A 27,872-nucleotide genomic window follows, 5' to 3' on the forward strand; every position below is an offset into this window, starting at 1 on the left:
ACCAATAAAAAAAGAGAAAAAGCCACCAAAATAAGAGTGCAAGACCAGAAGTAAAACACTACACGCAGGAAAACAGCAAAAAAGTGTAAATAAGTCATGATGTGATGTGACAGGTGGTGACAGTACACCTACTTTGAGACAAGAGCTATAGTGATGCATGCTTGCTTATGCTTTAAAGTCATATCCAACAATTAGGACAACCACATTTTACTGTTAAGTGAGTTTCAATTTTAAATTATTTCTGTTGGTGGTGTGCCTCCGCATTCTTTCATCGCAAAAAATGTGCCTCGGCTCAAAAAAGGTTGAAAAACACTGGTCTAGAGCTCTTCCATATCAGTTGGTGGTAGCCGGTAGCTAATTGCTTTGTAGATGTCGGAAACAGCGAGAGGCAGTGTGCAAGTAAAAAGGTTTGTAATGCTTAAATCAAAAATAAACAAAAGGTGGGTGCCTCTAAGAAAAGGCATTGAAGCTTAGGGAAGGCTATGCAGAACCAAACTAAAACTAAACGGGCTACAAAAGTAAACAAATACAGAATGCTGGACGACAGCAAAGACTTACTGTGGAGCAAAGACGGCGTCCACGATGTACAACCGAACATGACATGACAATCAACAATGTCCCCACAAAGAAGGCTGAAAACAACTGAAATATTCTTGATTGCAAAATAAATAAGTCATGATGTGATGTGACAGGTGGTGACAGTACACCTACTTTGAGACAAGAGCAATAGTGATGCATGCTTGCTTATGCTTTAAGGTCATATCCAACGATTAGGACAACCACATTTTACTGTTAAGTGAGTTTCAATTTTAAATAATTTCTGTTGGTGGTGTGCCTCTGCATTTTTTCAACGCAAAAAAATGTGCCTCGGCTCAAAAAAGGTTGAAAAACACTGGTCTAGAGCTCTTCCATATCAGTAGGTGGCAGCCGGTAGCCAATTGCTTTGTAGATGTCGGAAACAACGGGAGGCAGCATGCAGGTAAAAAGGTTTGTAATGTTTAAATCAAAAATAAACAAAAGGAGTGTGCCCCTAAGAAAAGGCATTGAAGCTTAGGGAAGGCTATGCAGAACCAAACTAAAACTAAACGGGCTACAAAAGTAAACAAATACAGAATGCTGGACGACAGCAAAGACTTACTATGGAGCAAAGACGGCGTCCACGATGTACAACCGAACATGACAATCAACAATGTCCCCACAAAGAAGGCTGAAAACAACTGAAATATTCTTGATTGCAAAATAAAAAAGTCATGATGTGATGTGACAGGTGGTGACAGTACACCTACTTTGAGACAAGAGCAATAGTGATGCATGCTTGCTTATGCTTTAAGGTCATATCCAACAATTAGGACAACCACATTTTACTGTTAAGTGAGTTTCAATTTTAAATAATTTCAACGCAAAAAATGTGCCTCGGCTCAAAAAAGGTTGAAAAACACTGGTCTAGAACTCTTCCATATCAGTTGGTGGCAGCCGGCATCTAATTGCTTTGTAGATGTCGGAAACAGCGGGAGGCAGCATGCAGGTAAAAAGCTTTGTAATGCTTAAACCAAAAATAAACAAAAGGTGGGTGCCTCTAAGAAAAGGCATTGAAGCTTAGGGAAGGCTATGCAGAACCAAACTAAAACTTAACGGGCTACAAAAGTAAACAAATACAGAATGCTGGATGACAGCAAAGACTTACTGTGGAGCAAAGACGGCGTCCACGATGTACAACCGAACATGACATGACAATCAAAAATGCTTGCTTATGCTTTAAAGTCATATCCAACAATTGCGACAACCACATTTTACTGTTAAGTGAGTTTCAATTTTGAATAATTTCTGTTGGTGGTGTGCCTCCGCGTTTTTTCAACGCAAAAAATGTGCCTCGGCTCAAAAAAGGTTGAAAAACACTGGTCTAGAGCTCTTCCATATCAGTTGGTTGCAGCCGGTAGCTAATTGCTTTGTAGATGTCGGAAACAGCGGGAGGCAGCATGCAGGTAAAAAGGTTTGTAATGCTTAAATCAAAAATAAACAAAAGGTGGGTGCCCCTAAGAAAAGGCATTGAAGCTTAGGGAAGGCTATGCAGAACCAAACTAAAACTAAACGGGCTAGAAAAGTAAACAAATACAGAATGCTGGACGACGGCAAAGACTTACTGTGGAGCAAAGACGGCGTCCACAATGTACAACCGAACATGACATGACAATCAACAATACTTGCTTATGCTCCAAGGTCATATCCAACAATTGCGACAACCGAATTTTACTGTTAAGTGAGTTTCAATTTTGAATAATTTCTGTTGGTGGTGTGCCTCCGCATCTTTTCAACGCAAAAAATGTGCCTCGGCTCCAAAAAGGTTGAAAAACACTGACCTAGGCGACTCCACGACATGATGGGCAGTGGGTTTCCTGTGGCGATGCATTCCAAGACGGCGGTCTGATGGACGTTGATGGTGAGGTTCTGGGGACCGGACAGGATGACGGGCTCCTTGTAGGTCTTGGACGCCGCACCTGCAAAAGACGGCGTCAGGAATCGGCGGCATGAGCGTTCCAGGCTGTGGCGGCGCTTACGGGTGACCGACAGCCGGGCCTCGTGGCTGCGTCGCGTCCTGGCCACGTTGGACGCCGCGCAGCGGAACCGTCCGCTGTCACTTTGGCGAACGCCGTTGATGTGCAGCACGCCGTGAGGAAGCAGCGTGTACCTGCGGCCATGTTGGAACGCTCTGTGAATGCAAGCTGATGCGCAGGTGGGCGCGTGCACGACGTACCTGTGGTCCTGCGTGCTCAGTGGGCGTCGGTCTTTCTGCCAGGTGATGTCGGCCTCGGGGATGCCATTGACCCGGCAGGTGAGTCTAGCCACGCCCCCTTCATCAACCGCCATTGACTGTGGGTGGGACACAAATCTGGGGAGGGCTGGGGGAGAGGCGGGGTTAGCTTTGCGGTAAACGCAGGTGGAGGTCATGTGACTCACTTGCCAGCTGCACGCGGGCCTTGCGGCTGATTAACATGCCGTAGCGATTGCGGGCCGCACACTCGTACTCGCCGGCGTCCGTTCCATTGCTCCGTCTCTTCCCGGAGAAACTGTGGATGAGTAATGCTCCGTTTGCCAGCGCTCTAGTTTCCACGGCAACACCGTCCTTCCTCCAGGTGATGGAAACAGGCCCCTCACCCTCCACCTGACAGTCCAGCATGAGTGGGCGGTCCTCAACGGCGATGACATCACTGGGCTCTTTCAGGAACAACAGCTCTGAGGCTCCGCCCACACCTGACAGGGGTCGAGATGTTGTTTGCTTTAATCAGACAAACTTTAAACAACCAAGAACAGCAAATACAACTTTTAGACAGCAAGATCGCAGTACTACTACATTCTTACAGTACTAAAGCCTGATGCATACCGTACTACCACATTCATATAGTACGAGTACACAATGATGACACCTGTTACATACAGTACTACTACACTCCTACAGTACTACTACACTCATATAGTATTAGTACACAATGATGATACCTGTTGCATACAGTACTACTACACTCCTACAGTACTACTACACTCATACAGTATTAGTACACAATGATGACACCTGTTGCATACAGTACTACTACACTCCTACGGTACTACTACACTCATATAGTATTAGTACACAATGATGACACCTGTTGCATACAGTACTACTACACTCCTACATTACTACTACACTCATATAGTATTAGTACACAATGATGACACTTGTTGCATACAGTACTACTACACTCATATAGTATTAATACACAATGATGACACCTGTTGCATACAGTACTACTACACTCCTACAGTACTACTACACTCATACAGTATTAGTACACAATGATGACACCTGTTGCATACAGTACTACTACACTCATATAGTATTAGTACACTCATACAGTATTAGTACACAATGATGACACCTGTTCCATACAGTATTACTACACTCCTACAGTACTACTACACTCCTACAGTACTACTACACTCATACAGTATTAGTACACAATGATGACACCTGTTGCATACAGTACTACTACACTCTTACAGTACTAGTACACTCATATAATATTAATACACAATGATGACACCTGTTGCATACAGTACTACTACACTCCTACAGTACTACTACACTCTTACAGTACTAATACACAATGATGACACCTGACGCATACAGTACTACTACACTGCTACAGTGCTACCACACTCTTACACTACAAGTACACGATGATGACATCTGATGCATACAGTACTACTACACTCCTACAGGACTACTACACTCTTACAGTACTAATACACAATGATGACACCTGTTGCATACAGTACTAATACACTCCTACAGTACTACTACACTCATATAATATTAATACACAATGATGACACCTGTTGCATACAGTACTACTACACTCCTACAGTACTACTACACTCTTACAGTACTAATACACAATGATGACACTTGACGCATACAGTAGTACTACACTCTTACAGTACTACTACACAATGATGACACCTGACGCATACAGTACTACTACACTCCTACAGTACTACTACACTCTTACAGTATTAGTACACAGTGATGACACCTGTTGCATACAGTACTACTACACTCCTACAGTGCTACCACACTCTTACACTACAAGTACACGATGATGACATCTGATGCATACAGTACTACTACACTCCTACAGGACTACTACACTCTTACAGTACTAGTACACAATAATGACAACTGATGCATACAGTACTACCACACTCATATAGTATTAGTACACAATGAGGACACCTGTTGCATACAGTGCTACTACACGCATACAGTACTAGTACACAATGATGACACCTGATGCATACAGTACTACTACACTCCTACAGGACTACTACACTCTTACAGTATTAGTACACAATGATGACACCTGTTGCATACAGTACTACTACACTCCTACAGTGCTACCACACTCTAACACTACAAGTACACGATGATGACATCTGATGCATACAGTACTACTACACTCCTGCAGGACTACTACACTCTTACAGTACTGATACACAATGATGACACCTGTTGCATACAGTACTACTACACTCATATAGTATTAGTACACTCATACAGTATTAGTACACAATGATGACACCTGTTCCATACAGTATTACTACACTCCTACAGTACTACTACACTCCTACAGTACTACTACACTCATACAGTATTAGTACACAATGATGACACCTGTTGCATACAGTACTACTACACTCTTACAGTACTACTACACTCATATAATATTAATACACAATGATGACACCTGTTGCATACAGTACTACTACACTCCTACAGTACTACTACACTCTTACAGTACTAATACACAATGATGACACCTGACGCATACAGTACTACTACACTGCTACAGTGCTACCACACTCTTACACTACAAGTACACGATGATGACATCTGATGCATACAGTACTACTACACTCCTACAGGACTACTACACTCTTACAGTACTAATACACAATGATGACACCTGTTGCATACAGTACTAATACACTCCTACAGTACTACTACACTCATATAATATTAATACACAATGATGACACCTGTTGCATACAGTACTACTACACTCTTACAGTACTAATACACAATGATGACACTTGACGCATACAGTAGTACTACACTCTTACAGTACTACTACACAATGATGACACCTGACGCATACAGTACTACTACACTCCTACAGTACTACTACACTCTTACAGTATTAGTACACAGTGATGACACCTGTTGCATACAGTACTACTACACTCCTACAGTGCTACCACACTCTTACACTACAAGTACACGATGATGACATCTGATGCATACAGTACTACTACACTCCTACAGGACTACTACACTCTTACAGTACTAGTACACAATAATGACAACTGATGCATACAGTACTACCACACTCATATAGTATTAGTACACAATGAGGACACCTGTTGCATACAGTGCTACTACACGCATACAGTACTAGTACACAATGATGACACCTGATGCATACAGTACTACTACACTCCTACAGGACTACTACACTCTTACAGTATTAGTACACAATGATGACACCTGTTGCATACAGTACTACTACACTCCTACAGTGCTACCACACTCTAACACTACAAGTACACGATGATGACATCTGATGCATACAGTACTACTACACTCCTGCAGGACTACTACACTCTTACAGTACTGATACACAATGATGACACCTGTTGCATACAGTACTACTACACTCATATAGTATTAGTACACTCATACAGTATTAGTACACAATGATGACACCTGTTCCATACAGTATTACTACACTCCTACAGTACTACTACACTCCTACAGTACTACTACACTCATACAGTATTAGTACACAATGATGACACCTGTTGCATACAGTACTACTACACTCTTACAGTACTACTACACTCATATAATATTAATACACAATGATGACACCTGTTGCATACAGTACTACTACACTCCTACAGTACTACTACACTCTTACAGTACTAATACACAATGATGACACCTGACGCATACAGTACTACTACACTGCTACAGTGCTACCACACTCTTACACTACAAGTACACGATGATGACATCTGATGCATACAGTACTACTACACTCCTACAGGACTACTACACTCTTACAGTACTAATACACAATGATGACACCTGTTGCATACAGTACTAATACACTCCTACAGTACTACTACACTCATATAATATTAATACACAATGATGACACCTGTTGCATACAGTACTACTACACTCTTACAGTACTAATACACAATGATGACACTTGACGCATACAGTAGTACTACACTCTTACAGTACTACTACACAATGATGACACCTGACGCATACAGTACTACTACACTCCTACAGTACTACTACACTCTTACAGTATTAGTACACAGTGATGACACCTGTTGCATACAGTACTACTACACTCCTACAGTGCTACCACACTCTTACACTACAAGTACACGATGATGACATCTGATGCATACAGTACTACTACACTCCTACAGGACTACTACACTCTTACAGTACTAGTACACAATAATGACAACTGATGCATACAGTACTACCACACTCATATAGTATTAGTACACAATGAGGACACCTGTTGCATACAGTGCTACTACACGCATACAGTACTAGTACACAATGATGACACCTGATGCATACAGTACTACTACACTCCTACAGGACTACTACACTCTTACAGTATTAGTACACAATGATGACACCTGTTGCATACAGTACTACTACACTCCTACAGTGCTACCACACTCTAACACTACAAGTACACGATGATGACATCTGATGCATACAGTACTACTACACTCCTGCAGGACTACTACACTCTTACAGTACTGATACACAATGATGACACCTGTTGCATACAGTACTACTACACTCCTACAGTACTACTACACTCTTACAGTACTAATACACAATGATGACACCTGACGCATACAGTACTACTACACTCTTACAGTATTAGTACACAATGATGACACCTGTTGCATACAGTACTACTACACTCTTACAGTACTACTACACTCTTACACTACAAGTACACGATGATGACATCTGATGCATACAGTACTACTACACTCCTACAGTACTACTACACTCTTACAGTACTAATACACAATGATGACACTTGACGCATACAGTAGTACTACACTCTTACAGTACTACTACACAATGATGACACCTGACGCATACAGTACTACTACACTCCTACAGTTCTACTACACTCTTACAGTATTAGTACACAGTGATGACACCTGTTGCATACAGTACTACTACACTCCTACAGGACTACTACACTCTTACAGTATTAGTACACAATGATGACACCTGTTGCATACAGTACTACTACACTCCTACAGTACTACTACACTCTTACACTACAAGTACACGATGATGACATCTGATGCATACAGTACTACTACACTCCTACAGGACTACTACACTCTTACAGTACTAGTACACAATAATGACAAATGATGCATACAGTACTACCACACTCATATGGTATTATTACACAATGATGCCACCTGTTGCATACAGTACTACTACACTCATACAGTACTACTACATTCATACAGCACTAGTACACAATGATGACACCTGATACATACAGTACCACCACACTCATATAGTATTAGTACACAATGATGACACCTGTTGCATACAGTACTACTACACTCATACAGTACTAGTACACAATAATGACAACTGATGCATACAGTACTACTACACTCCTACAGTACTACTACACTCATATAGTACTAGTACACAATAATGACAACTGATGCATACAGTACTACCACACTCATATAGTATTATTACACAATGATGACACCTGTTGCATACAGTACTACTACATTCATACAGCACTAGTACACAATGATGACACCTGATACATACAGTACTACCACACTCATATAGTATTAGTACACAATGATGACACCTGTTGCATACAGTACTACTACACTCCTACAGTACTACTACACTCATATAGTAGTAGTACACAATGATGACACCTGTTGCATACAGTACTACTGCACTCATACAGTACTACTACACTCATACAGTATTGGTACACAATGATGACACCTGTTGCATACAGTACTACTACACTCCTACTGTACTACTACACTCTTACAGTACTAGTACACAATTATGACACCTGATGCATACAGTACTACTACACTCATATAATATTAGTACACAATGATGACACCTGTTGCATACAATACTACTACATTCCTACAGTACTACAACACTCTTACACTACTAGTACACAATTATGACACCTGATGCATACAGTACTACTACACTCCTACAGTACTACTACACTCTTACAGTACTAATACACAATGATGACACCTTACGCGTACAATACTACTAAACTCCTACAGTAATACTACACTCTTACAGTACTTCTATGTATAACACCTCACGCATACAGTACTACCACACTCATAAAATACTACCACACTCTTACAGTACTCGTACACAATGATGACACCTGATGCATACAGTACTAATACACTACTACACTCTTACAGTACTAGTACATAATGACGACACTTGATACAGACAGTACTACTACACTACTACACTCTTACAGTACTAGTACACAATGATGAAAAACTGATGCATACAGTACTACTACACTCCTACATTACTAGTACACAATAATGACACTTGGCGCAGACAGTACCACAACACTCCTACAGTACTACTACACTCTTACATTACTAGTACAAAATTTTGATACCTGATGCATACAGTATTACTACTTTCTTAGAGTTGATCCTACTAATGCACTTAACAATACCACACAAAGATTTTAAATAACACTACAATAAAAACACAACTTTCTAAGTAAGAATAACACAAAAAACACAACATAGTCAAAATCAAAACAATAAAAACACAACATGGTAAGTACAAATACCACAAAAGCACATTTGAGGTAATAAAACTAAAAAACACAACATTGTAAGTAAAAATACAGCAAAACCACATTTTAAATAATAAAACAAAAAGCACAACATTGTAAGTAGCGATACTACAAAAACACATTTTATGTAGTAAAACAAAAAGCACAACATTGTATTTAACAATAACAAAAACACATTTTAAGAATAAAAACAAAAAACACAACATTGTAAGTAACAATGGCGCGAAAAACATTTAAGGGAAAAAAAACACAGCATTGTAAATAACAATAATACAAAACCAACATTTTAGGTCACAAAACAAAAATATCAACAACACAAAATAATCCAAAGTTCTAGCATTTACTCTGCTGAAATATCCCATTCCTAATTATTTTTGCATGTGCCTTGATGTAGTTGCCTTATATTGAACGTATCTAATAAATAATCAAGTATTTTACACATGTATTTCATTTTCCATCTACTCAGTAATGAACATTTATTCAGGATCACATGGGGACAGACCCCCTTCCCCCATCCTCATCAGACGCAGACGGTGACCTCATCTCCTAAAGGTCATGAGAGTCTGTCTGACTTTGACCTTGACACTCCTGCACACAATATATTTGCACCCCCACCACAAACAAAGAGAAAGTAAATCGAATAAAAACACTTGAGATGTAATGTGAAATCCATAAAAACATTTAAAATATGTCAAATGTGATTCAACATACTGAATAAGTTATCTCATTAAACTTTTTCAATAATGTTCAATCACATTAAACAATTCATTATTATACAATTAAACATTTCAATCTAATTTTTAAAAAATCCTTATAAAAAGATACATCTCATTAAACACTTCATATGAAATGTTAAATCTAACTAAAACCATTAAATATCATAAGATAACAAATATAATGAAAAAACATTAAATGTAATACGTTAAATGTTATTAAACGATTTAAATATAATACAATTCTAAATCTATTTATAACACATTAAATATAAAACAATGTCAAATCTTGTTAAACACGTTAAATATTTCAGTACAGTTATATCTATGAAACACATCGAATATAATATACTGTTGCATCTGATTAAACATAATAAATATAATCTGTCACATCTAATTAAACACAGAAAATATAATATGATTAATATCATTTAAAAAAATCAATATAATATAATATAAAATCCAAAATACACATCAAATATAATATGTTAAATCTATAAAACACATTAAATATAACATAATGTTCAATCTAATTAAACACATTAAATATAATATGTATAATATATAAAACAGATTAAATATGTCAAATCTATAAAACACATCAAATACGATATGAAGTTAAATCTAATTAAACACATGCAATATAATATGTTGAATCTATAAAACTATAAATTTAGTATAATGTTAAAGCTAATCAAACACATTCAATGTAATCATTTGAATCTCATATGATATAATGTTAAATTTAATTAAACAATTCAAAATGTAAATTGTCAAATCTCAATAAACACATTAAAAACAATATTAATTTAATCAAACAAATGCAGCTGAGATAGGCTCCAACAACCCCCCCCTGACCTCAAAAAGGGACAAGCGGTAGAAAAATAGATGGATGGAAATTAAAATGTGTCAAATCTTATTAAACACAGTAAATATAACATAATGTTACAGCAAATCTAAATAAACACATAAAATATGTTATAGTGTCAAAGTTATTCAACACATTTTTATGATATAATGTTAAATCTAATTAAACACATTACATTTAAAATACTTGTAAATTAAAACACATTAGATTTAACATGATATGTAATGGGTTTTAACGAAAGTTATAAAGATTTCATGTTTAATGTGTTTAATTACATTGAACAATATATTACACAACTAAACACAATAAATGTGATATAATGTTAAATCTAATTAAACACATTCAATTTAAAATACTCGGAAATGTCATTAAAACACATCAGATTTAACATTATATTTAATGTGCTTTAATGAAAGTTATCAAGATTTTTTGTATAATGCGTTTAATTTGATTGAACAATATATTACACAATTAAACACAATAAATATAATATAATGCTAAATCTAGTCAAACACATTAAATTCAAAATACTTGTAAATGCCATTAAAACACATTAGATTTAACATTATATCTAATGTGTTTTTTAATTAAAGTTATCAATATTTTATGTTTAATTAGATTAAACAATATATTACACAAATTAAACACATTAAATATAAAATATTGATTAATCTAATTAAACACATTAAATTTAAAATACTCGTAAATCTCATTAAAACATTATATTTAACATTATATTTAATGTGTTTTTAATGAAATTTATCAAAATTGTATGTTTGATTAGATTAAACAATATATTACACAATTAAACACATTAAATATAAAATATTGATGAATCTAATTAAACACATTAAATTTTAAATACTCGTAAATCTCACTAAAACACATTATATTTAACATTATATTTAATGTGTTTTTAATGAAAGTTATCAAGATGTTATGTTTAATTAGATTAAACAATAAATTAAACACATTAAATATAAAATATTGATCAATCTAATTAAACACATTAAATTTTAAATACTCGTAAATCTCACTAAAACACATTATATTTAACATTATATTGAATGTGTTTTTAATGGAAGTTATCAAGAGTTTATGTTTAATTAGATTAAACGATATATTACACAATCAAACACATCAAATATAATACAATGTTAAATCCAACACATAAAATTTAAAATACTTGTAAATCTCATTAAAAACCATTAGATTTAACATTATATTTAATGTGTTTTAATGAAAGTTATGAAGATGTTATGTTTAATTAGATTAAACATTATATTACACAATTAAAAACATTAGATATAATATATTTTTAAATCCAATTAAACACATTCAATTAAAAAATACTCGTAAATCTAATTAAAACACATTAGATTTAACATTATATTTAATGTGTTTTTAATGAAAGTTATCAAGATTTTATTTTTGATTAGATTAAACAATATATTAAACAATCAAACACATTAAATATAATGTTAAATCCAATTCAACGCATAAAATTTAAAGTGCTCCTAAATGTCATTAAAACACATTAGATTTAACATTAGATTGAATGTGTTTTAATGAAAGTTATCAAGATGTTATGTTTAATTAGATTAAACAATATATTACACAATTAAAAACATTAGATATAATATACTGTTAAATCCAATTAAACACATTCAATTAAACAAATACTTTTAAATCTCATTAAAACACATTAGATTTAACATTATATTTAATGTGTTTTTAATGAAAGTTATCAAGATGTTATGTTTAATTAGATTAAACAATATATTACACATAAAATATAAAATACTGATTAAAACACATTAAATACAATATATTGTTCAATCTAATCAAACAGTAAATACAAACTATTGCATTACAACAAATTAGTTGAATCTGAAAAATCACATGAAAATATAAAGTTTTCTCGATGACTCAAGTTGGACAACAACAACAACGAGGCAGATGGCTAAATGCCATAAAGAACAATAAAAAAAAATTGAAGTCTTAAAATTGATTTTGTTTGCATGAGAAAAATAAATCAAACAATACATGGAATACAGAAGTTAATGAAAACATTAATTATAATAATCACATAGCAAAATGAGCGACTTGTCCAGGGTGTACCCCGCCTTCCGCCCGATTGTAGCTGAGATAGGCGCCAGCGCCCCCCGCGACCCCAAAAGGGAATAAGCGGTAGAAAATGGATGGATGGATGGACATAGCAAAATAAGAAAGCCAACACTATAAAGAGCTCATCAAGCTCATGATAATAATGATGGATTTCAATTAAATGAATTATTATACCCATCATTAAAATAACAAAAATGACCCCGAAAGGGACAAGCGGTAGGAAATGGATGGATGGATGGATGATCAACAACACACCTGAGCAGCAGGTCATCATGATCGTCATCATCCATGTCAGCGTCATGGCTTGACGTTTGGCCTCCAATGGTGAGCCATCCGAAAACACTGCTGCCTCAGACCAAGGGGGCGGAGCCTCTGCACGGGGGCGTGGCATGACAATGACCCCCCAGCTGTTGCGTTTGTGGCCCCCCGTTTAAATCCAACTTGAACTTGAGGGTTAATCCATCTTTGGAAAGGTTGAAGAGATGACTTTCGGGAGCTCGGGGGTAAAACGTGACGTGGGACGTGGGACGTGTGAAGTGTCCCTGTTTGATTCCGGCTGAGCGGCTGCACTCACACTCCCGTGCAGCAGGTGGCGCGCTGCCAGTGCTTTTTGGACACGGAAGTTCATTGAAGAAAAAAATATTGTCGTCTCTAAACAAAGACTTGGGGATAAAAACTCTCTTTTTTTTGAAGACTTGGGAATAATAACGCTTGTTTTTTTGAAGCCCGAGTGGAAGAAAACACAACAGTTGGCCTCAAGATGCATGTTGAAAGTAAGAAACCACATTAGCCCGCCGACTATACTGTAACTATAACGTTATTATACGTCTAATAGTCTTTTACTATTTTCTATAACTAATATTATATTAACATGGCTGACGTTGTGCGTAATATTTACTACTTTAACATAGTTTACTATCTACTAAAACTAACGTTTCCCCATTGTGGGATAAATCAATATACTGCTATTTACTATAATCACTACTATATTGTATTAAAGAGGAACTGCTTTTTATGGAATTATGTCAATCAGCCACATTCCTTATCTAAGAAGAGAACACATACAGTGGGGCAAAAAAGTATTTAGTCAGCCACGGATTGTGCAAGTTCTCCCACTTAAAATGATGACACAGGTCTGTAATTTTCATCGTAGGTACACTTCAACTGTGAGAGACAGAATGTGAAAACAAAATCCAGGAATTCACATTGTAGGAATTTTAAAGAATTTATTTGTAAATGATGGTGGAAAATAAGTATTTTTGGTCAACCATTCAAAGCTCTCACTGATGGAAGGAGGTTTTGGCTCTAAAATCTCACGATACATGGCCCCATTCGTTCTTTCCTTAACACGGATCAATCGTCCTGTCCCCTTAGCAGAAAAATAGCCCCAGAGCATGATGTTTCCACCCCCATGCTTCACAGTAGGTATGGTGTTCTTGGGATGCAACTCAGTATTCTTCTTCCTCCAATCACGACAAGTCGAGTTTATACCAAAATGGATACAGCAGACGATTTGGGGGAATGTCATGTGGTCAGATGAAACCGAAATATAACTTTTTGCCTCTATTTACGTCTTCGCCATCTTGTTGTAATTTTTAGTTCTTCCGTGGACCAACGGTAAAAGTTCAAACTATACGCTAAATCTGTATTAGGAATGGCAACATGAAGACAAAAGGATAGAGAAAAACAAGGCGCTTATTGACTATATCGTCAGACTACAATGGCGGACTCGCGCAAAGCTTTTAAAATTTTGCCAACTTGTCACAAATTGGCAAATTCCCAAAGGATGGTTTCCCGTAAGTGTGAAGGAAGGCAAGTTTGATGTTGAGACTTATGTAGATCGCAAATACACAAAAACAGGTACAAATAGGTAAGAAACGTAGGTTTTGCATAATAGGTCTCTTTTAATATGTCTATCAATTGTGATAAGTTAAAGTTAAAGTAGCAATTATTGTAACACACACACACACACTAGGTGTGATGAAATTTGTCCTCTGCATTTGAGCCATCCCCTTTTTCACCCCCTGGGAGGTGAGGGGAGCAGTGGGCAGCAGCGGTGCCGCGCCCTGCAATCATTTTTGGTGATTTAACCCCCAATTCCAACCCTTGATGCTTTTGCCAAGCAGGGAGGTAATGGGTCCCATTTTTATAGTCTTTGGTATGACTCGGCCGGGATTTGAACTCACAGCCTACCAATCTCAGGGCGGACACTGAGTAGTGGCCTCGTCTTAAATAATGTTAAACTTAAGAGTAATTAGTAACATAAAACATTTACAGTTATTGTAAGTAAAATGATCACACACCCATCCATCCATTTTCCTACCGCTTGTCCCTTTCGGGGTCGCGGGGGGTGCTGGACTCTATCTCAGCTGTATTTGGGCAGAAGGCGGTGTACACCCTGGACAAGTCACCGCATCGCAGGGCCAACACAGATAGACAGACAACATTCACACTCCCATTCACACAGTAAAATGTAATCAAAATAATCATGATGTAATGTAATCATCATATATAATAATGGAAGCAGAGCTCCCCCTACATGTAAACGATCGTGGCGCAACACCACGGCAAAATCTCCGCCACCACACCTACAAAATAAGTTTATTTTATTTGAAAATACTTTTTTTTTTTTTACTTTATTTTGAAAAATAAAAACGACCTTTGCATTTAAATCGCCTGTCAGAAGAGCCTCAGCTGGTCACCAATATAAACGAGTCGACACCCGGCAAAAGTAAGGAGAGAAAGTTGAAGAGCATTTTAAGCTAATTAATGAATTTCTTGTTCAAAGCCAGTACAAACGACCCTAAATGATCACAATTATCGTTATTAATACAGTATTGTTTGAAGTTTTGTTAAAAAATAAGCAAACATCCCTGGTAACTAATGCTATCTACTATATTATTTTATCATATGGATGGATGTCTAATCGTAAACTATGGACTGTTCTATGGTGCATTCGAGACTGCTGGAAAGTTGAAAATTTGGAATGCTGCTCTAAATAGGAATTTCACAGAGACGACTAAACATATCACACATAAATTAGTCATAATTAAGCCTTTTGTGCATGTAAATTGGTATAATGATTGACAGACATCACCTTTTATTGAGGTCTTCAGCCACGTTTGTTGTTTACTTTCCACTGAACGCTCAGAGTACGATTTGGAAAAAAATATGAAAGCAGTCTGGAATACCACATAAATGCTAAGATGAAAGATAGGTGCTTCCAGGTAAAAGATAACTTAGGTTACAATCTTCCAGAATGTTCTCCGCGTTAGTCATACTTGCCAACCTTGAGACCTCCGTCTGGGGGCGTGGTTAAGAGGGGATGAGTATAACTCACCAACTCGAGTATTTCATATATATTTCATATATATACATAAATATATATATGTATGTATAAAATACTTGACTTTCAATGAATTCTAGCTATATATATTTATTTGATTATATATATAAATAAAATAAATAGTTGAATTTCAGACGGCACCTATCAAATACACAGCAATAAAAACACAGTTGTTCTACTAACTGTACTGTGCTTGCTGGTTATTAAAAAAACAACAACAACACTTACCTTTCACTACTTGAGTAACCTTTGTTCTGCCATTTGCGTACTGGCGAGAGTCACTTGCCGTCAGGTGCACAACACCACGTAAATTGTTTGCCAATCAAAAAGCAACCCCATAACGCTATAGCCAACATTCACCAGGAGATGGCGACAGACAACATAGAATCACTCTATTACAGACGGCGTCGCCATGGGTGTAACTTCCTCGTTCTTCTGCTTTGTCTCCTTGTGTGTGCAGTTTTTTATTAAAAATCCGTAGATGTTGTAACGTGATTGGGCAGGCAAACGGACGTGAAAACAGGCTGTCCCCACTCATGTCCGCATGGAGCTGGAGGGGGCGTGAATTTCGGGAGATTTTCTGGAGAAAATTTCTTTTGGGAGGTTTTCGGGAGAGGCGCTGAATTTCAGGAGTCTCCTGGAAATTCCGGGAGGGTTGGCAAGTATGGAGTTACTTGACCTTTGGACCTCGACTAATGGGAAGATTCACACTGGTTGAAGGAAGGAGCGCATGATATTTTTTTCTTCTGACCTCAGACGTGTTTTAGCTCAGCGGGGCAGAGCCAGAGATGGCGGGTCGCGGCCGCGGGCGGGGCCGCAGGATGATGACGTTCAATGTGGAGGCCGTCGGGATCAACAAGGGAGACATTCTGCCTCCGTCCACCCAGCAGCCCACGCCGCTGTTCCCTGTGAGGCACACCGGTTTGTTTTCTGCAAAGCATTGTGGGAAGCTGACGTCTTTTTTTTTTCATCTGAGAACAGGCTTTGGAGCACAAGCCCCTCCCCCTGTCAGGAGGCGAGGAGACCGAGTATCTGTTGGCCCTGAAACAGGAGTTCAGAGGCGCCATGAGGACCCTGCCTTTCTTCATCCAGCCCGACTGTGCCCGCACAGGTCAGAGGTCACATGCGGGTGAGTGCGTCACTTCGATGTTCAAATCGTCAACTATTGGGCTGCAACAAGGACTTTTATTGTGAAGGGGTCCTCTACCTTCTCTACAGATGTGGAACGATACTCTGACAAATATCATAGCAGCGAACAGGCCGACGCTTTGACGAGCTGGATGCCAGGTGAGATGCGCGAAAAAAAACCTCACTGCGAGTTTTCTTTCCTAAATTGCGATCATATTTTATACATAACTAGAATTTGCAATTACGGTCGGAGTTGCGTGTGAATGCCCTACGTGCGCAAGCCGCCGAACCGCCTGACAATTTAAATGCTTGTATGTCTAGGGCAGGGGTGTCAAACTTATTTTAGATTGGGGGCCACATGGAGAAAAATCTACTCCCAAGTGGGCCGGACTGGCAAAATCACGGCACGATAACGTAAAAATAAAGACAACTTCAGATTGTTTTCTTTGTTTAAAAATAGAACAAGCACATTCTGAAAATGTACAAATCATAATCCATCCGTTTTCTACCGCTTATTCCCTTTCGGGGTCGCAGGGGGTGCTGGCGCCTATCTCAGCTACAATCGGGCGGAAGGCAGGGTACACCCTGGACAAGTCGCCACCTCATCGCAGGGCCAACACAGATAGACAGACAACATTCACACTCACATTCACACACTAGGGCCAATTTAGTGTTGCCAATCAACCTATCCCCAGGTGCATGTCTTTGGAAGTGGGAGGAAGCCGGAGTACCCGGAGGGAACCCACGCGTTCACGGGGAGAACATGCAAACTCCACACAGAAAGATCCCGAGCCTGGATTTGAACCCAGGACTGCAGGAACTTTGTATTGTGAGGCAGACGCACTAACCCCTCTGCCACCGTGAAGTCCACAAATCATAATGTTGTTGGGTTTTTTTAAACTTACGTATTCTACTTTTATTTGTCGTTATTCATTCTTTCTTAATAAATTAGGTGATAATTTTACTAAGTCAACATATTGGTGTTAATTTTCAATCCATCAAGATAAAAAATTATATCAAAATCAAATGTTATTTATGTAGTTTGCTCATTTTCCTCGACGAATGTACTAACGTGGGCAGCACGGTGGATCGACTGATTGTCAGAACGTGGGCTGTGATGGTTGTTTTCCCGGAAGGCAAAGGAAAGTTGGAGCGGGCAAGGCGTGAAGGAAAAGACATCTTTATTTTAACACTAATAAAAGGAATAAACAAAAGGCGCGCACAAGGGCGGAAGTACAAAACTTGACTTAAAAAAAAAAAACTAGCACAAAGGCAGAACTATGGACAAAACACAAAACTCGTTAACTGTGACATAAAAAAAAAAAAAACTTACGTGGCATTGGCAGGAGGGAATAACAGGCATGTTATTCAGGCATGGCATGGCATGAAGAGAGTAGAGGTAAAGTCGCCAGGCTGACTACCAGGCAACTTTCGGTTTAAATAATAGACATGATTAGAGTGCAAAACGTGAGACAGGTGCGTGACATGAGGACAGGTGAAAACTAATGGGTTGGCATGGAAACAAAGCAAACAAGGAAGTGCAAAAACAGGAAACAATGGAGTCTTAAGCAAAACAGAACATAACTAAACAAAACATGATCACAAGACATGACACTGATGTACTAACATGGGCAGCACGGTGTAAGAGGGGTTAGTGCAGGTCCTGAGTAGTCGTGAGTTCAATCCCGGGCTCGGGATCTTTCTGTGTGGAGTTTGCATGTTCTCTCCGTGACTGCGTGGGTTCCCTCCGGGTACTCCGGCTTCCTCCCACTTCCAAAGACATGAACCTGGGGATAGGTTGATTGGTAACACTAAATTGGCCCTAGTGTGTGAATGTGAGTGTGAATGTTGTCTGTCTATCTGTGTTGGCCCTGCGATGAGGTGGCGAATTGTCCAGGGTGTACCCCGCCTACCGCCCGAATGCAGTTGAGATAGGCTCCCGCAACCCCCGTGACCCCAAAAGGGACAAGCGGTAGAAATGGATGGATGTATTAACATTATGTGGTTTATTTTTATTTTTTTACATATATAACATCATCTACAATGATACAAATAATTGCTATTGTGACATCTAGTGGACACATTTAGAACAGCGATTTCTTTCAGTCAAAAATTTCAGCTCCTTTTTTATACTTGGCAAACTCATCCCGCGGGCTGGATAAAATCTGATCCGGCCCGCGGGCCTTACGTTTGACACCCCTGGTCTAGGGGGGAGTGGAGTGTGTGGATGTTGCAACGGTTCGAATCGGTTGAGAAATGTGGGATATGAAGAGGTTTGTTTATTGCCCATTTGTTTTTGATGGGGAGAAATTCCTGGAAATTCCGGAAACACTGGGAATTTTGGGAAAACATGTTTTACCTTGGAGATCTCGGAAGAGTAGTGTGTGTGGGTGGTTGAAAGGTCCGAATAGGCTAAAAAGTGGTGTCTACATTTTCAGAATTTTGGGTATTGTAGAACTTTGAAAATGTCCATTCATGAGGTTTCCTGGAAATTTGGGAATTTTGGGGGAAAAAAATGTTTGGAAATGATTGATACGAGCAAGAAAATATGAATGGGTTAGTGTGGGAATTTTTCGAATCGGTTGAAAAATGTTTGAATTGTGAATTGATTTTGCAGAATTTTGGGGAAAAACTGTAACTTTTTATGTCCCTACCAAAAATAACTTTTTGATGGTGGAATGGTTGGAATTGGTTTAAAAATGTGGAACGTGAAGAATTTAGAACAAAAGGTTCTATTTGGCTTTGGAAAACCAGGAATGCGTGGAATTTTTTTAACGTGTCCAGGATGAGTGGAATGGTTCTAAAAAAATTTAGGAATTGTGCAAGCTCGAGAAATGGCCAATTTATTTTTAATGGGCACAGTGTCCCGGAAAACCGGGAATTCTGGCTAATTGGGATATTTTTGTCTTTTCTTTTCTCCTGCAGTTACGTAATCACACTAATTAAAACATCAATGTCGATTAAGCGTGCAGCCCTAGTGTTGATGATGGGTGTGATGAGAAATATTTTAATGATGTAATGGTGGTGATATTAGATTTGCTTTGTGCATAGCAGCAGCAAAGCAAAGTCAATCTAAATTGTTTGGTTGTTTTTCAGACTGGAAGAGATTCCCAAAAGAGCTGAGGTTGCGTGTCAGGAAAACACCAAAAAAAGGTCAGTGTGTGCACCAATGTTCCCTCTAAGGTGCGTGCCTGTGCAATAGCGCACTGCTCCTGTGACCTTCATGCACAGAAAATCTATGCAACCACCAAAATCCAAACTCTAACCTAAATTCTAAACAAAATTACACATTATTTATTGTAGACTATTTTTCAAAGCAACTGTGTGAGTGACAGGTGACAAGTGGTCACATCAGATAAAACAATGACGACGTCTGCTGAGACGTTTTAAGGAGAAGAAGAAGATAGTATGCATCAACAATATTTTATTGAGTAAAACTGGTCACTTTCTGCCGTAATCACAACAAAAAAACATCAGCAACAAAACTCTTATCTCGTAAAACTGATCACTTTCGGTTGTAATCACACCAAAACTACATCAGCAACAAAACTACTATCTAGTAAAACTGTTCACGTCGTAATCACACCAACACAACATCAGCAACAAAACTACTATCTTGTAAGACTACCCACTTTCTGCCGTAATCACAACAAAAAACCCTCAGCAACAAAACTACGATCTCGTAGAACTGGTCAATTTCTGTCATAATTCCACCAAAACAACATCAGCAACCAAATTACTATCTAGTAAAACTGGTCACTTTCTGTCATTATCACATCAAAAGAACATCAGTAAACAAACTACTATCTAGTAAAACTGGTCACTTTCTGTCATAATACCACCAAAACAACATCAGCAACAAAACTACTATCTAGTAAAACTGGTCACTTCCTGTCGTAATCACACCAAAACAACATCAGCAACAAAACTACTATCTAGTAAAACTGGTCACTTTCTTTCATAATCCCACCAAAACAACATCGGCAACCAAACTACCAGTACTATCTAGTAAAACTGGTCACTTTCTGTCATAATCCCACCAAAACAAAATCAGCAACCAAACTACTATCTAGTAAAACTGGTCACTTTCTGTCATTATCACATCAAAACAACATCAGTAAACAAACTACTATCTAGTAAAACTGGTCACTTTCTGTCATAATCCCACCAAAACAACATCAGCAACCAAACTACTATCTAGTAAAACTTGTCACTTTCTGTCATCATCACATCAAAACAACAGCAAACAAACTACTATCTAGTAAAACTGGTCACTTTCTGTCATAATCACACCAAAACAACATCAGTAACAAAAGTACTATCTTCACTTTCTGCCGTAATCACACCAAAACAACATCAGCAACAAAACTACTACTTAGAAAAATTGTTCACATTGTAATCACACCAACACAACATCAGCAACAAAACTACTATCTTGTAAGGCTACCTACTTTCTGCCGTAATCACAACAAAAAAACATCAGCTACAAAATACTATCTAGTAAAACTGGTCCATTTCTGTTGTAATCACACCAAAACAACATCAGCAACAAAACTACTATCTTGTAAGTGAATTTTTTGTGTGTGAAGTGAATTATATTTATATAGCGCTTTTCTCTAGTGACTCAAAGCGCTTTACATAGTGAAACCCAATATCTAAGTTACATTTGAAAACCAGTGTGGGTGGCACTGGGAGCAGGTGGGTAAAGTGTCTTGCCCAAGGACACAACGGCAGTGACTAGTATGGCGGAAGCGGGAATCGAACCTGCAACCCTCAAGTTGCTGGCACGGCCACTCTACCAACCGAGCTGATCACTTTCTGCCATAATCTCACCAAAACAACACCAGCAACAAAACTACTATCTAGTAAAACTGGTCACTTTCTGTCATAATCCCACCAAAACAACATCAGCAAATAAACTACTATATAGTAAAACTGGTCACTTTCTGTCATACTACCACCAAAACAACATCAGCAACAAAACTACTATTTAGTAAAACTGGTCACTTTCTGCCGTAATCACACCAAAACCACATCAGCAACAAAACTACTATCTAGAAAAACTGTTCACGTCGTAATCACACCAAAACAACATCAGTAATACAACTACTATTTAGAAAAACTGTTCAGGTCGTAATCACACCAACACAACATTAGCAACAAAACTACTATCTTGTAAGGCTACCCACTTTCTGTCGTAATCACAACAACAACAAAACATAAGCAACAAAACTACTATCTAGTAAAACTGGTCAATTTCTGTCATAATCCCACCAAAACAACATCGGTAACCAAACTACTATCTAGTAAAACTGGTCATTTTCTATCATAATCACACCAAAACAACATCAGCAACAAAACTACTATCTAGTAAAACTGGTCACTTTCTTTCATAATCCCACCAAAACAACATCAGCAGCCAAACTACCGATACTATCTAGTAAAACTGGTCACTTTCTGTCATAATCACACCAAAAAACATCAGCAACAAAAGTACTATCTAGTTAAACAGGTCACTTTCTGTTGTTATCACATCAAAACAACATCAGCAACAAAACTACTATCTAGAAAAATGTGTCTCTTTCTGCCGTAATCACACAAAACAATATCAGCAACAAAAGTACTATCAAGTAAAACAGGTCACTTTCTGTTGTAATCACATCAAAACAACATCAGCAACAAAAACTAATATCTAGTAAAAGTGGTCACTTTCTGCCATAGTCATATCAAGACAACATTAGCAAAACAGCCAATATCTAGTAAAAGTGGTCACTTTCTGCCATAATCACACCAAAACAACATCAGCAACAAAAGTACTATTTAGTAAAACTGGTCACTTTCTGCCGTAAAACAAAGTTATTATGTCCATGTCTAGTGCTAAGCTAATGTTTTGGTGAGATTAGGCCCACCAGGTAGATGTGATGTCATGTATAACAACTGTGGTTTCCATAAAAAGTGGTAGAGTGCCCCCTGTGGCCAGTGTGTGACAGTACTGGCATGATTGCATCTTTCTACCTGCCAGCTGTGTCCAAAGTGGTTGTGGTGACACAAAGAGTTCAGGCTGGAGAGCAGAAAAAAGCAGTAGAAGAAAAAAAGGAGGTTCTTCTCAAACTGGAGGTTTGACATCACGTTGCTACTTTCCTTACACAAACACCTGTCATCTTCATCTCCACCTTTCTTTACCTCATTCCCACCTTTATTTCATTCACTTCCACCTTCCTTTCCTTTATTCAACATTTATTCCTTCATTTCCACCTTCATTTCATTCATTTCCACTTTCCTTTCCTCTATTCAATGTTTATTCCTTCATTTCCATCTTCATTTTATTAATCTCCACCTTAGTTTCCTTCATTTGACATTTATTTCTACTCTGATTTCCTTTATTTTCATCCTTGCCGCCTTCGTTTCCTTAATTTCCGCTTTTATTTTCACTTTTATTGATTTAATTTCCACCTTTTTCCTTTATTTTCAGATGTATTTCCTTTATTTCCATCTTTGTTTCCTTCATTTCCAAATTTATTCCAACTTTTATTTCCTTTATCTCCAACTTTGTTTCCTTCATTTCCACATTTTTCCTACTTTTAATTTCTTTTAATCCACTTATATCTCTACTTTTATTTCCTTTATCTCCACCTTTGTTTCCTTAATTTCCACATCTATTTCCACTTGTATTTCCTTCATTTAATTAATTTCCACTTTTATTTCATCATCTCCAACTTTGTTTTCTTCATTCCACATTTATTTCTACTTTGATTACATTAATTTCAATCTTTTTTCTTTTATTGAATTCCTTTATTTCCATCTTCATTTCAACCTTTTTCATCACCTCCGCCTTTGTTTCCTTCATTTGCACCTTTATTTCCTTCATTTCATTCATTTCCACCTTTTTATATTCAGCATCTCCACCTTTGTTTCCTCCATTTCCATATTTTATTTTCTTCATTTCCACATTTATTTTTTTTATTTCCACCTTCATTTAGTTAATCTCCACCTTTGGTTCTATCATTCCACGTCAATTTCAAATTTTATTTCCTTCATTCACACCTTCATTTCATTCATTTGCACCTTCATTTCCATAATTTCCACCTTCGTTTCCTTCATTTTTGCATTTATTTTCCTAATTTCCACTTTTATTTCATTAATTTCCACCTTTTATTCCATAATTTCCACGCATTTTTCTACCCTTTTTTTTCTTCTACATTTCCATGTTTTTTTATTACACCCTCACTTCATTCATTTCCACATTTGTTTTCTTCATTTCCATCTTTATTCCCACTTTTTCTTAATTCCCACATTTATTCACACCTTCATTTGCATCTTTATATATTTTATTTATTTCCACTTTCATTTCCCTTGTTTTTCACTTTTATTTTCTTCATTTCCATCTTTTTGTTAATTTCCACTATTCTCTTCTTAATTTCCACCTTTATTTTCTTCATTTCCACATTTTTCTTTATTTCCACCCTATTTTCTTAATTTCTACCATTATTTCCTTAATTTCGACCATTATTTTTTCATTTCCCCCATTATTGTCTTCATTTCCACCTTTTCCTTCATTTCCACTATTATGTCCTTCCTTTCCACCTCTATTTCCTTAATTTCCACCATTATTTCCTTAATTTCCGGCTTTTTTATTTTTTTATTTCCACCTTTATATTCATTTTCATCTTTTTCGTCATTCCCACCTTTATTTTCTTCCCTTCTACCATTATTTCTTTAATTTCAACTATTATTTTTTACATTCCCCCATTGTTGTCTTCATTTCCACCATTATGTCCTTATTTTCCACCTTTGTTTCCTTAATTTCCACCATTATATCCATCCTTTCTACCTCTATTTCCTTCATTTCCACCATTATTTCCTTAATTTCCAGTTTTATTATCTTCATTTCCACGTTATTCTTCATTCCCACCTTTATTTTCTTCATTTATAACATTATTTCCTTAATTTCAACAATTATTTTTTTCATTTCCCCCATTATTGTCTTCATATCCACCATTATGTCCTTATTTTCCACCTTTTTTTCCTTCATTTTCACAATTTTTTCCTTCCTTTCCACCTTTATTGCCTTCATGTCCACCATTATTTCCTTCATTGCCACCTCTATTTCCTTCATTTCCACCATTATGTCCTTATCTTCCACCTCTATTTCCTCCACATCCACCATTATTTCCTTCATTCCCACCATTATTTACAGTGGGGCAAAAAAGTATTTAGTCAGCCACCGATTGTGCAAGTTCTCCCACTTAAAATGATGACAGAGGTCTGTAATTTTCATCATAGGTACACTTCAACTGTGAGAGACAGAATGTGAAAAAAAATCCAGGAATTCACATTGTAGGAATTTAAAGTAATTTATTTGGATATTATGGTGGATAAGAAGTATTTGGTCAACCATTCAAAGCTCTCACTGATGGAAGGAGGTTTTGGCTCAAAATCTCACGATACATGGCCCCATTCATTCTTTCCTTAACACGGATCAATCGTCCTGTCCCCTTAGCGGAAAAACAGCCCCAAAGCATGATGTTTCCACCCCCATGCTTCACAGTAGGTATGGTGTTCCTGGAATGCAACTCAGTATTCTTTTTCCTCCAAACACGACGAGTTGAGTTTATACCAAAAAGTTTTATTTTGGTTTCATCTGACCACATGACATTCTCCCAATCCTCTGCTGTATCATCCATGTGCTCTCTGGCAAACTTCAGACGGGCCTGGACATGCACTAGCTTAAGCAGGGGGACATGTCTGGCATTGCAGGATTTGATTCCCTGTCGGCGTAGTGTGTTACTGATGGTAACCTTTGTTACTTTGGTCCCAGCTCTCTGTAGGACATTCACCAGGTCCCCCCGTGTGGTTCTGGGATTTTTGCTCACCGTTTCATGAAATTTTGACCCCACAGGATGAGATCTTGCCTGGAGCCCCAGATCGAGAGAGATTATCAGTGGTCTTGTATGTCTTCCATTTTCTGATAATTGCGCCCACAGTTGATTTTTACACACCAAGCTGCTTGCCTATTGTAGATTCACTCTTCCCAGTCTGGTGCAGGTCTACAATTATTTTCCTTGTGTCCTTTGGCAGCTCTTTGGTCTTGGGCATAGTGGAGTTTGGAGTCTGACTGTTTGAGGCTGTGGACAGGTGTCTTTTATACAGATAACGAGTTCAAACAAGTGCCATTAATACAGGTAATGAGTGGAGGACAGAAGAGCTCCTTAAAGAAGAAGTTACAGGTCTGTGAGAGCCAAAGATCTTCCTTGTTTGATGTGACCAAATACTTATTTCCCACCATAATTTACCAAAAAAATCTTTAAAATTCCTACAATGTGAATTACTGGATTTTTTTTGTCACATTCTGTCTCTCACAGTTGAAGTGTACCTATGATGAAAATTACAGTCATCATTTTAAGTGAGAGAACTTGCACAATCTGTGGTTGACTAAATACTTTTTTTGCCCCACTGTATTTCATTTTCAAGTTTATAACCTTCATTTGTTGCTTGGTTTTCTTTCCAACGGGTGTTGTTGTTGTTGTTGTTGTTCAGACGCTGCAGGGCGACGAGCAGCAGAGCTCGGAGGATGAGGAGCAGCAGGAGAAGAAGGAGGAGGATCAGGAGCCGGAGGAAGAGTATGATGAGGAGGAGCTGGAGGAGGTGAGAAGGCGTCATTGAAACGGTTGAGCTTTTTTGGCAAGGTGCTAACAAGGTTTTTGTTTTAGGAGACGGACTACATCATGTCCTACTTTGACAACGGCGAGGAATTTGGCGGAGATAGCGACGACAACATGGAGGAGGCAGTTTACTGAAATGTTTGTGGCCTTGTGGGTTTAATGGCGTCTGTCAATTTTAAGTCAAGATTTTAAACGTTTTCAAATGGATGTTTTTTTATAGTTTTGATTGTTGTACACTTTGTGACTTTTACCTAAGTGGAGTAAAAAAAATTCATGGCAACTTTGACGATTTCTGTCCTTGTAGTTTGTATCTCTACTAAGATTCAAGGAACAAGCTAAACAGCAGTGACGTGCGGTGAACTTAACACCAGGTGAGGCATACATACTTTTTTTTTTTTACTTAGATCCATATGTGCCGCTCTAGTCATTGTTGATTTAGTTTGCACTTTAGAGTTAAAGAAAAAAAAAAGGGAGTTATTCGCTTTCATAAAAACGTTATCATAATGATATTATGATACAATAAATGGG

General features: G+C 37.6%; 2 protein-coding genes across 4 annotated transcripts in view; one reads left to right on the top strand and one right to left on the bottom strand.

The window, feature by feature from the left end:
• Positions 1-27,872, bottom strand: part of LOC133539723 (immunoglobulin superfamily DCC subclass member 3-like) — a 48,724-nt gene that overhangs the window by 17,292 nt on the left and 3,560 nt on the right. For 2 of the 3 annotated variants that reach the window (XM_061881848.1, XM_061881849.1), the window contains exons 2-6: positions 27,162-27,318; positions 2,956-3,249; positions 2,753-2,897; positions 2,556-2,686; positions 2,358-2,495 (exon numbers count right to left, since the gene is read on the bottom strand). In XM_061881848.1, coding sequence (XP_061737832.1) covers positions 2,358-2,495; positions 2,556-2,686; positions 2,753-2,897; positions 2,956-3,249; positions 27,162-27,318 — 865 coding nt within the window. Of the gene's footprint in view, positions 1-2,357; positions 2,496-2,555; positions 2,687-2,752; positions 2,898-2,955; positions 3,250-13,463; positions 14,042-27,161; positions 27,319-27,872 lie in introns of those variants that run through there. The other variant, XM_061881850.1, reaches the window with a different exon arrangement.
• Positions 13,778-27,630, top strand: LOC133539725 (DNA-directed RNA polymerase III subunit RPC7-like). Its single transcript, XM_061881852.1, has 8 exons — positions 13,778-13,981; positions 17,015-17,216; positions 17,311-17,462; positions 17,536-17,683; positions 17,773-17,841; positions 20,779-20,835; positions 27,220-27,327; positions 27,393-27,630. Exons 3-7 carry the CDS (start codon positions 17,343-17,345, stop codon positions 27,255-27,257), a joined length of 432 nt encoding a protein of 143 aa, XP_061737836.1. The 5' UTR covers positions 13,778-13,981; positions 17,015-17,216; positions 17,311-17,342; the 3' UTR covers positions 27,258-27,327; positions 27,393-27,630.

The sequence above is a fragment of the Nerophis ophidion genome, linkage group LG21 (assembly GCF_033978795.1).
Source record: "Nerophis ophidion isolate RoL-2023_Sa linkage group LG21, RoL_Noph_v1.0, whole genome shotgun sequence".
Lineage (NCBI taxonomy): Eukaryota > Metazoa > Chordata > Actinopteri > Syngnathiformes > Syngnathidae > Nerophis > Nerophis ophidion.